Genomic DNA, 11,647 nt, shown 5'->3' on the forward strand with positions numbered 1-11,647 from the left:
CGTCTCCCTTGTCAGAATCGTCACCGCCTTCATCCTTCGACTCATCCTTGCCCTCATCCTTACCCTCATCCTTACCCTCGTCCTTGCCCTCGTCCTTGCCCTCGTTCTTGCTCTCACCCTCACCATCTTCCTTAGACTCATCTTTGCCCTCGTCTTTGGAGTCATCCTTGGAGTCGTCATCTGGCTCGTCCTTTCCATCATCTTTAAATGCTTTGCTGTCATCCTTCTTGCCCTTCTTGTCGCCACCCTTTGGCTTCTTAGCCTCCTCCTTCTTGGCCTTCTCCTCTTCTTTCTTCTTCTTCTTCTCTTCCTCGGCCTTCTGCTTGTGGATCCTCTCCTTCTCCTCCGCCTCCTTCTTCTGCCACTCGTGCTGGGCCAGGACGTCAGGCCCCTCTTTGTGGAACTTCTCCCGCAGACCCGTCAGGCGTGGCTTGTCGGCGCCCACCTTCTCGCGACCAATCAGGCTAATGAGGAGCGCTGACCCGACGATGAAGGTCAGGACGAACCGGTAGGTCCCGTACCATGGGGGCGCCCAGCCCCGAGTTGCCGCGCGCGTGTCGGCAAAGTACATGAATGTGAAGGCGGCAAACTGTGCGGTCAGAGCGAACTGCACGGGGAGCATGACGGTGGGCCAGGCGATGGCGGGTGCTATGACGCCCAAGCCGTAACGGTACTTGGATCGGGCTGCGTTGGGTGTTTTCTCGGCGTACTCAAGACCCTGGGGAAGATAAACATGTTAGAGCCCTGTGTTGAGGTGGTCTGAGGCAAATGCTTCTCAAAAAGTTTTGGTATATCTTGACAAGGGTCTATGACTTACCCAGTGGATAGCACCGAGGAACGAGATGATTACCGCACCATAGCCGACCTGGAGAGGTTCCAGCAGGTGAAGGTAATGGGCGGCCTGCTCGTGGCTTATCATGATGTGGTTCAGAAACTGCGACTGCGAGGGCCATTCCGTATTCATATCCCAGCTGCAGTAGACAGTCGCCAAGGACGTCGCAAAGTAGGGTATGGTGCCCGCGAAGCCTAGCCTGTAGGACATGGGAGGGACACTTTGGAGGGCGACAGCTTCGGAAAGGCGGTTCTGGGCAAACAAAGAGCATCGTCAGTGGCCGTGCTTCCCTCAACAATGGATACCGGAAAGCAGACTACATACGAGATCCCCCTTCAAGCCCTCTGACGCCGAGGCCTCGGCAAGTTTCTCACCAGGCCCCTCAAACTGTCGAACGCTCGACTGGCTCGTAACGTGCTCGGGATCCTTCTCCAGCTTCTTGTTCGCAACGTCCTTCTCGAACTTCACATCGGGCTCGTTCTTGGCTGCGAACTGGGCCCGCTGTATTAACGGTACGAGCTGTCTTGAGGGCGAGGACGATGCCGCCCCTGGCACTTTGGGGCGCCACGCCTTAGTGGAGGTGTGCCTTCGGGTCTGCGAGGTCACTGCGGCGCCAATTGGCGTCACAGGTCTTGATAGACCTCGTGCCGAAGCTGTCAGGAGTGGTCTCGTGCTTCGAAGCATCGTGATAGGTTGTGGCGGCCGTCGTCCTGAAGGTTTGGATCGTGTGGATCACCCTGTGAGGTTTGTTTCAATTGTGGTGATGTCGTGAACCTGAGCCCAGATCGACAATGATGAGAGCCCGGAAAAAGGAAAGGTAGAAGGAGAAAAGACCAGCAAATCAAGTCTATATGAGCTTCTTCACAGAGCGTCAACATTCATGCACAATGCGGACTCCAGAACGGAGGATTCCCGGTATTCAGGGTTGAACACAAAAACTTGGAGCTGTTGCTAGCTAAGCCTACTTTCGCTCTCCATGCTTCACATTTCATCACAACCAAGTACCGGAGCTGTTACAACGGAAGTGACGTCAGGAGGAAAGCGGTACTTTAGTTCGGGGCGTTGGAACTTAGAGGGCCTAAGGGGCCCCCCACAGTTGCGTCATCCCACTGTGGATTTTAGCTCGGCCCCCCTGAAGACGATCAATGGAGTTTCTTTAGGTAAACTGATCGTCGCTGTAGAGATGGTGATAACTTCGTCCAGGTGGGCCCGGTCGCTCTGACTGTATAGGTCATTTACTAGGTCATTTATTTAATAATAAAAATACACGACGCATCCATGATGGGCGAGCTTCACCTCGGGCTCTAGCCTTTGGACTTTCTTGCGCAGAGGTTTGAGAAGAACGTCAACATTCAGACAAGCATCGCATTCATCATCGCTATGCAGAAAGACAGCTGGCTAAACTAAGAGGGGTATGTAATGCAAGAAAAAGAAGAAAACAAAGGATGGAAAACCAAAGTGCAAGAAAGATGTGCGAAGAGTCATATATAAGAGCTTGAGAGCCAATGGCGTTCCTCACAGCTCCCCCTCAACCTTCTCAATCATCTTCACAAAAAGATCCGACCCCCTGAGAGGGCCATTCAGGCCCAACGACAGAGTCTCATTATCCAGAACAGGAAAAGAGGGCTTCTCGCTATTCCCTGCAGCTGTTGCACCCGCCAACCTCATGTCAAACCGGCGCAACAAGATCGCAGCAGCGCTGAACACCTCCAGCTTGGCCAGTGTCCTGCCTGTGCAGTGCGTCTGGCCACCGCCAAATGGCCTGAAAGACGGATGGCGGACGAGGCTCTTGTTGTCGATAAATCTCGTGTGGTCAAAGTCCTGGTAGGTCGGCCCCCAGACAGCCTCGTTGTGGTGCAGCTGGCGGAACGGTATATAGGCCAGGTTTCCCGGCTGTAGCTCCTTGCCTCCGATCACAGTCGTCTCGCTGACAAGGCGCATCGTGCCTGCTGCATTCTTGTGGCGGAAGATCTCATGAAAAATTGCATCGAGGACGGGGCAGTCCCTCTTGAAGTGCTTGGTGTTCAGGTTTCCGTCCTTCCAGGCTGCGTCTGTCTCGCGCTTCACTTCTTGCAGCAGGGCTGGATCATGCATCAAATGTGAGATGAGCCAGAAGAGGGCGTTGTACTCATTTGACGTGGCACTGCGGTCGGGAGAAGAAAGTGTCAGTTATGAATCTGTGGTCTGGGTGGGATTGGACTTGGTGGTTGGCTTTATTACTTACGCCCAGAAGATCATCAAGACGATGGCAGCCCGTGACTGCGTGTCCAAATTCGCAGCCTCCATACCAATCAGCACATTCCTGATCAGAGGGTTCGCACCCTCATTCTCGGCCAAAGGCCGCTGGACAAATGTCCGCATTGTCTCCATCATCCTGTCATACGGCTTGCTCACTGATGAGTGGCCAAAGAACCTCGGATACCGCATGACAATCTGCCACGCATGGTCATTGAATGCAAGCATATGCGCCACACAGTCAGGGTCGACCTCGTGAAGGTGCGAGCCAAAGATGGACCGCACCGAGGCCTCGACCATGGCCTGGCGGAGAAAAGGGTACAGCGAGACGGCGCCGTCGGGCCTGGTCGTGTAATGGGCGATTCGGTCCATGCGGATGCTGTCCAGCAGCGAGTCCCTGAACAGATCGGCCATCTCGTACAGGCTCTGTGGCGTCATCAGGTGTCTTCTGAAGCTGTCACGGATCCAATTGATCAGGGACTTTGGCGGAACCCTGGCTGCTGCATCGCCGAGGGGTTGGTTAGGACCGAGGAGGGAGAGGGAATCCCGCTCGCCCGGCTCCGGGGTACGCCAGGCAAGCCTGCTCCCCTCGTCGGTGACGCCAAAGGCGAGGAGAGTCTCTCGCAGGGTTGAGTCATGGTCAAGGGTGCTGGTCTTGTTGTTGAAGACCTGTGTCACGTCCTCGGGCCGGGTGATGATGTACAGCTTCCTTCCCGGGAGCTGGATCGAGAAAGGCTCGCGGGTCTGGTCTGTGTGCCTCCTGAAACCAAAATGTCAACGGGGGATCTAGGTCCGAACCCACGAGGGGAAACGGCACGGGAATGTGGCTGACAAAACTCACAAGCCACGTTCCATAAGCTGCACAGAGCCGAAGAAGAACGAGTAGAGATGGCCTGTGTCTGTGTCAGTACTTGTGCTATATGCATTTTCTTCTCACAAAAGAACAAAAAGTTGAAGCTGGGTGTTTGATTCGAATTAATTACCTAGAACTAAATCGTTGAAGTGGAAAGATTAGTTACTCGACATCCTCAACAACACCAAAACCAACCTGCGGGACGTGGGGGAATTTTTTTCTTCTTCTTCTTCTTTCTTTCAACTTACGCGGCATGTGATACGGGAGTTCCTTCGGCTGCGACGGCCATATAGAATGCTTGGCCGTGAAGGTCCAAAGGTGCCACAGGAAGAACAAGCTTCCTAATATTAAGGAAGCCTGCCCTGACGGCGGGATCCTGAGGAGGACTTCTAATAGCATAGTATTTGACTGACCTTGCCGTTGTATATGCAGTGTGGTTTTGGGGTCCAAAGTGGTACTGTAAATAGGTGCAAGGTGGTGTGGTATGTATGGTATGGGGTAATACGAGCATTAAAAAATACTGGAAACCCAAGAGCCTCTAGTATGTAATTATAAATAAATTATCCAGAATAAAATGACAAAGAGAAGTGTCCGGCTCACACTGCTCGTCTGCACGTCCTCACGCCCGAATCCACCCCGCCTTGGTCACCAGATACGATGGCCTCACCTCGCAGGAGTGAAAGCTCTCTCTCGCCTCTCGCTCCCTCTTACTCACTCGCCTCCTCCTCCCTCCCAATCACTTGCTCCCTCTCGTGGGCACCAGCGCCAGCACCAGCACCAGCACCAGCACCAGCGATCAACGACCAACGACCAACCCTGGTGGTCGGCCCGGGGCGTCGGGTCTCTCCTGTTGTCCCCCTGCTTGCTCTTTCTGTCCCGAGGTCGTGGCCCCATGGTCCACTTGGCGCAAAGCTAACACTTTTCTATTCCCTGAGGCCTGGTACCGCTGCACCGGATCCAACCAGGATGGCGCGGATGTCGTCGAAGCTTGCTGCTGTTGGAGCTAAGAGATGCAATGCTACTTCACACCCGCCCCCTGGGTTCCGTTGTACGGTCCCGTTACCGTATCTTCGGTACGCTTTTCCTCTTGTCACGGCAATCTTGTCTGTCTGTTGGTTTCGCAATCTGCCGTTTGGCTGACATAAAACCATCAAATCACTCTATCTTTGCCTTCTCTCCTCCTCCTTTTTCTCCAATGTGTATCCATCAACTCGGGGTCCTTGAGAAATTACTCATTTCCTAGGCTCGATGGCACAAAAAAAAAGAAAAAGAAAAGAAAAGCGGACGTCGGTCCCGCCCTGGCCCAGCCAGACGTGGTAAATTTGCAAAGCCCGAAGAGTGCCCCAGATGTGGATCTCGGCCGAAAAAAAAGATGGCCTAGAACTGCTACTAAGTAGTACTGATGGGTAAACTAACCCGCTGTCCTCATTTATTTATTACTCACAAAACCTTTGTACTACAGAACGTACTGCTTAGTATCAAGCTTCAAGTATAGCCGGCAATCCAAGGCTAACAAATCCAACCGCCCTGCGTGGTGACACGTGTTAAGCCCCCTCGCGCAATAATGATCCGGGAAAAACGCCCCTCGCCTCGATCGTTTTGCAAAATGGCGATGGAGGGGAAGCATAAGTAAACCTGGACATATGGCTCCCCCCTCACTCACCCTTGAGGCTTCCCCCCTCCAGCTGCAACCTGCATGCCTCGAACTTGCAGTCCGCGAATGCAGAGTAACTCTGACTAAGCTGTATACGGTTGCGCGCCCCGAACAGCTGGCCTCGAAATGAAAAGGTGATGGAAAATCTGATGCCCGCCGATGCGGTGAAGGGCAACAAATTAGGAAAGAAACTAAATGAGCCAATGCAAGAATGAACGTTTATGTCGCCCGCGCCTCTTGTCGGCAGGACGCCTGCGCAGCATGCTTGTTAGGGGCATATCTTGCGTTCTTACATGCATCAGATCATTTGATGCACAATGAAACAATTTGCCCGCCGAGGTTTCTTTTATTCCCTTGCCCATTTTCACGCCGGGGGACCCATTTGAATGCGTATCGTGACTGGGGTGGGCTTTTCAGATCCCAGTCTCTGGAGCCAATCCCTCCCCCGTTACCCCTCTCTTCACTTACATTGCTTCGGGCCGTATCAACACCTCATTCTGGTAATTTGGGCCAGATAAGCACATGTGAGAATAGCTCGACGGCATTCAAGAGTGCGCGCTGCGGCTGAGTTACCAAATTTGTCCATGTGCTCCTTTTCCTTCGAGTCCACACATCATACGACTACAGCATGAGTTGGATGTAAGATGCATTTGAAAAAGGGCATCTCGACACGACAAATGCTTGGATTTGCGCGGCCCACCGCCCCGGGAGGGCTATTGTTGCATTGTATCGGCCTTCTCCTCTGTTATGTCCGTGAATCCCGGGCCGAGCGCCTGCGGGCCTTTCGTACTGGCTCCATCACCGTGGACCTGGTTGGTCGAAACGGGCTTTCCTCTGCCTGCGTACCTGGGACGGTATCTGCCGTGTTGCAGAAAGAAAAGAAGAAAAAAGCGCCTTCACTGTCATGAGAGGGATTGTGAATTTTCTGTGGTCAAAGGATTGGTCGCCTACTACTATCTCTCTCTACTTGGCTGCCAGCCAAGGGCTGCTCAACTCGTGTTCAGGTCATGTCATGCCAACTTAGACCCAATCCCACCAGCCCGCATTGCCTTCATGGATGTACCCTTTTAGATCTTCATCTTTTTTTCTTTTTCCAACGCGCATGACACTTTTCATGCTATCTGCTGATACAGAGGGAATCCGAGATCATACTATATTGGCCATGATAACTATATTGGAACGACTTCCGACGGCAAACATTAACTTCCATGATAATAATATTTTGCAAGGAACATGGTTCTAGCAACATGCAGTCGGCGTCAATAGCCAACTTTTGATAGCGTGTTCATTGTTACTGGACAGGGAGCGAACTCGCGAACACTATGGTGCAAGCCCTAGTCCGTCTCAGACTTGGCATGGGATCTTGGAAATTGAAACCCCGTCCATTCTCTACGATTCTTCCTCGTGAGATCCCCGGTTTCCCTCCTTTCGCATTGACCATCTTCTCAATCTCCACACGACTGGGAAGTGTGTCGAGTAAGTAAAGCATTGCCAATATGCCTAAGTAATCTTCCGCCATGTTCTTCGCCTGCTACAATCGTCCACTCGACTGCAAAAAACAACATCAATGATTGAAAACTCAATATCCCGTGGACTTGGGCGTTGTTCTAGGCCCAAGGGCAACTCTAGTCTCGTTTCCGGTTTTCATGGAGATGTGCCTAAGACTGGAACTCCTTCTCAGCTTGAGCTGAGATCACAAAGCAAAATCTTGGGTTATATATAGAGACTTTCTTCAGCGCGCTAGATCTAAGCTCATAAGTGGATCCAAGCCGCCGCTCTGCTCTGGGGTTTGTAGCGGTGTGAAGACCAATATTCGATATTACTGACTCACTTGTCCTCTCGATTCAGCTGGAGTCATCTTTACGGTGCAAGTGGCAAGCATTCGCTCGGCCGAGAAGAACATGGATTGGTGGGTTCTAACTTAATCATGCGCGCATGAACAACCTCCAAGTCTTCACTTGGAAGAGAATTTCATTACCTCATCGGCTCGTAGCTCAAATAGTGCTGCCATCTCCCAAGTCTACCTGTACTTTATGACGAATACCAACGCGTTCACATGCTTGCCCAGATCGTGAAATCCAGCTCTTTTTGACCGCACATAACAAAAAAAAGAAAAGGGTCTTTTATGTACAAAGAAACGCACATAGTGTCGAACTACAAGTAGTAAAGTGAACAACATGTTTGCCGATCTCCTCGCTATGCTGCTAATCTGAGGAACGGCAGGTGGTACATACATCCATGATATTGTAATATGAAACTCCGGGGGCACCGAAAAGCCAGATTTGGAGGGATTGTACTAGTGCCATTTCCCTCCCTGGGCATAAGAGCTCTTGAATACTTCTACGTATGTATATGTACATATCACCAATACTTTCCTTCCGGCTTTCGACCAGAATAATCCACCGGCTCAGTATCAACGCAGTCTGTCGCGCAAAGCAAATCAACAATGTCCCTGTGACTCCTTTCCATAGCATACCAAAGCGGTGTTCGACCTTGCTCGTCTTTCAAGTCAGGATCAACGCTATCCGTCTGAAGAAGAAGTTGAACAATCTCCTGACGCCCTTCAGAAACAGCATATGAAAGCGCTGTTCGACCTCGATTATCTTTCGCATTAGTTGTACTGTTGCCGGTTTTGAGAAGCAGCTGAACAATCTCCATATTTCCTTCATGAATAGCATGCAAAAGCGGTGTTCGACCTCGTTTATCTCTCAGGTCAGGATTGATACTTTCTGTCTGAAGAAGCAATTGAACAATCTCCGTATATCCTGCGTGGATAGCATCTAAGAGCGGTGTTCGATCTCGATTGACTTTTGAATTGGCTGTAGTATTGCTTATCTTGAGAAGCAGCCGAACAATCTCCGTATTTCCTTTATGGATAGCATATGAAAGCGGTGTTCGACCTCGTTCATCTTTCAATTCAGGATCAATATTTCCTGTTTGAAGAAGCAGCTGAAGGATCTCCGTATTTCCTTTATGGATAGCATGTGAAAGCGGTGTTCGACCTCGTTCGTCTTTCAATTCAGGATTAATATTTCCTGTTCGAAGAAGCAGTTGAACAATCTCTTTATGTCCTCGCTCAATAGCATACCAAAGCGGAGTTCGACCATTACAGTCTTCTGAATTGACATCTGCTCTTCCTGTTCTAAGAAGCAGCCTGATACATTCCGCATGTGGGGCACCTGCAGCAGCTTGTGAGAGCAGTGTTCGTCCGTGTTCGTCTTTCCAGTCAATGATGATATCTCGGCAATGTTGGGGTCCTCTCTTTAGAGGAGGGGGTTCGAATTTGGTGTCTAGGGTGAAAAGCATATCCAGAGTGTGAGGTTTTATATTGTCCACTGCCCAGCGAAACACGGCCTGTGGTAGATCGTTCATGTACCGAAAAAGTGCGTCCACGGTCCAAGAAGGGAGCTCAATATGCTCTGGGCTTCGAACATCTCCGAAAAGGATGTACGAAATTGTGTTCCGTGCGAAGCTTTGCATGTCTGCGCTATAATCTGGCAGGAAACGCTCATTGTGTCCTGCATCAGACGATATTCCAATAAGGGCGTAGACTTTATCTTTTGGATCACTGGATTTGCTGTGTGCGAACTTTTTCAGCAGCGTGAATAGGTCTCTCCTCTTCTGCCACCATGATTCGCTCCTTTGAGGACTTGGAATGATGTCTAGGACTGCGCGCGTGTGGTCGTCCAAATCCCGGCCCAACAATACTGGCATCAACAGCGCCCACGTTCGGGCTGGTGCCGACTTCCTGCCACATATGACAGTGCCTCGGCGAGCACTAGCAACTTCTTGAAGTATCCAGACTCGGCTGAACCATGGCCTTGAAACTAGATCTCTGGCTGCTTGAACCTTCCAATGTTCACATTCTATTTTATAATCGTTGTGTGTGTTCTCAATGGCCAGTCGCCAATTCTTTTTTGAGAGCTTGGCGGCCATGAGGTTGCGGTCGATATCCGTGATCAAGTCCATCAAGTCGTTGGTGTGCTCGCCACTTGGTCCTAACCAAAAGAGAACACATTCTGCGTGCGTATATACCAGCCTCATTTGATTGACCTGGTGAGTTTTCTCCTTGTCGTAGCTTTGGTCAATACAGATGGCATCAATCCAGAGGAGTCTGTCTGAGTCCTCGAGTCTCAGGAAATCGAGGGCTGTGTGCAAGTTTGGTCTAAGACAGACCTCTTGTCCGTTCAGTATAATGCGAGTTGATTGGGATGAGTCGTCGTCTCCCCAGGTGTACGATAGTGCCTCATAGGGGACGCCATCGACCTTGTGGAGGTAAGTCTGGTATAGTTCGCAGCGTATCGGTTCGGGGGCCTTGCCCTTGACGAGGCGGACGAGTCTGATTGCGTCCCTAGAGAGATCGAGACGATCATACTGAAACGGTGTCATTGCAACCGAATCAGACTCAAAGCGAGAGGGGAAATCCCGGCACCAGGGGAAAATTGTAGAAGGACAAGATCTCCAAAGAAAAGAGATTCTGATCAAGATTAGATCCCGAGACGGTTTGTTTGTCCTTGGGCAAAAACGTAAGTGCTCAATTCTTCTCGAGGTGCAGAGCAGTACACGAATTCCGGGGGGGGGGGGGAGGCAATACCAGCAGAGGTTGGAGAACGCAAGTAAGGCTCAGTCTGCAGACATGAGGCGCAGCAGGCTGCACTGCTACAGTACATTGACACGCCTGTCAGATGCAGGACCCTCATTTGCCCATATGTGTTTTAATATTCCTCGAATCCTCTATCCATATCTGGTATAGTGCCAGCTCATCAGCAGTCACTGCCACTGTATTACCAGACGTAGTATGCCACGTTCACCATTCTACCATAGTGCGTGAAATTTATACACATCCAATGCAGAGCAAATACATCTGTACGTCCTGATGTGAGCTGAGAAGAAAGTAACGCGCCAACATGAGATCCAAGTACTTAAGCAAGAAGGTTGAGTAGGGACACGGGACCTCGGGTGCGTATTTAGAGGTCGCGACAATTTCCTTGTGCTTGAAGTCGTCTTGTGTGTAGTATTATGTGAGGCTGCCACAAAGTATAATGACCTTGACAAGATCTTGTTTTCTATATCACACGGGTGGTGAATATCATATTCATGTAAGCGCAGGATGAAGGCTATTACTCATGTCTACTTTGCAAGATGAAACTGCCTGTTTGAGGCCCCACGGTTGACCTGATTGCTCTAAATATAATTTCTGCATTTGTGTCTAAAATCTGAACAGGCCTGGGAGAGCAAAAATGCAGGAGAGAAGAGGAAAGGGAGGGAGAGAGAATAATGAGGAGGGTGGACGGGTATGAGGGGGAAGAAAGACAAGAAGAATGCTTCGTGTTATGCATTTTCTCCCCTGCGGTAAGAACCTGCCCTTGATTGAACGGGGATGTTGACCAGTCATGCTAGGACTGACACACAGCATGTTGGTGCAAGTCAGCACAGCATGATTGATCCCTGTCGCATCAGTGGCCTCTTACCCCCACTCTGGTGGACCTCCAGTGAGTATGGCAGGAGCGCCACTGGCAGATCACCTCCCCTGCTGGTGCCACACATAGCTTGCCTCTAGAATCGTCATTTGCGCCACAACTTGTTCCCCTCCAACAACGCAGCTGACGTCGTCCAAGTTTCCCTGTCTTGCACCTCCACACCTGTGCTTCTCTGCCACCCACCCATCTTCTTTTCTTCTTGACAGCGTTCCTCTCCTCAACTTATACCTTGTCTGTATTTTGAGAGGTTGATGTCTTGTTGCTTTTTCTAGCAGTGCTTGCATGTTTGGACCCTTGCCTTTTCTTCTTGGTTCCCCTGCAGAAGCACAGCAAGTACAGTAAGTCCCTTGTTAACCCACATCACGTCAAAGCTCCGCTCTCCACCACTGTCAGCAACAAGGTGAACGATCATATACTTTCTGCCATGGCCTATCTGACCAACCTTTGTGGCAACAGATCTAGCATTCTTCCTAGTTATTGCATGACGGGCTCACGATCCTGCCGCCTTCCCGGGACCTATTGCTGATCAAGTGGCTGTCAACGGACATTATCACTGCGCCTGGCCACCGTTTTCGAGCCTCACCTATCATTCG

The 11,647-nt window shown here is 50.8% G+C and overlaps 4 protein-coding genes across 4 annotated transcripts; all 4 read right to left on the reverse strand.

Annotated features, from left to right (window-relative positions):
* Positions 1 to 2,347: 2,347 nt before the first annotated feature.
* M406DRAFT_256088 (cytochrome P450) lies at positions 2,348 to 4,319 on the reverse strand (the record flags this gene model as incomplete). The annotated part of the gene is made up of 4 exons (XM_040917077.1): positions 2,348 to 2,975; positions 3,057 to 3,827; positions 3,909 to 3,966; positions 4,169 to 4,319. The coding sequence occupies 4 exons, from the start codon at positions 4,317 to 4,319 to the stop codon at positions 2,348 to 2,350; spliced, it is 1,608 nt and encodes a 535-aa protein (XP_040776524.1).
* Positions 4,320 to 7,935: 3,616 nt separating this feature from the next.
* Positions 7,936 to 8,271, reverse strand: M406DRAFT_257997 (ankyrin; the record flags this gene model as incomplete). The annotated part of the gene is made up of 1 exon (XM_040917206.1): positions 7,936 to 8,271. A coding segment is annotated over one exon (336 nt), but the record flags the coding sequence as incomplete, so codon positions are not given.
* Positions 8,272 to 8,451: 180 nt separating this feature from the next.
* On the reverse strand, positions 8,452 to 8,760 carry M406DRAFT_234635 (ankyrin; the record flags this gene model as incomplete). Its single annotated transcript, XM_040915988.1, has 1 exon — positions 8,452 to 8,760. A coding segment is annotated over one exon (309 nt), but the record flags the coding sequence as incomplete, so codon positions are not given.
* Positions 8,761 to 8,800: 40 nt separating this feature from the next.
* M406DRAFT_67992 (uncharacterized protein) lies at positions 8,801 to 9,963 on the reverse strand (the record flags this gene model as incomplete). The annotated part of the gene is made up of 2 exons (XM_040925117.1): positions 8,801 to 8,864; positions 8,951 to 9,963. The coding sequence occupies 2 exons, from the start codon at positions 9,961 to 9,963 to the stop codon at positions 8,801 to 8,803; spliced, it is 1,077 nt and encodes a 358-aa protein (XP_040776527.1).
* Positions 9,964 to 11,647: the final 1,684 nt, after the last annotated feature.

The sequence above is a fragment of the Cryphonectria parasitica genome, assembly GCF_011745365.1.
Source record: "Cryphonectria parasitica EP155 unplaced genomic scaffold M406scaffold_4, whole genome shotgun sequence".
Lineage (NCBI taxonomy): Eukaryota > Fungi > Ascomycota > Sordariomycetes > Diaporthales > Cryphonectriaceae > Cryphonectria > Cryphonectria parasitica.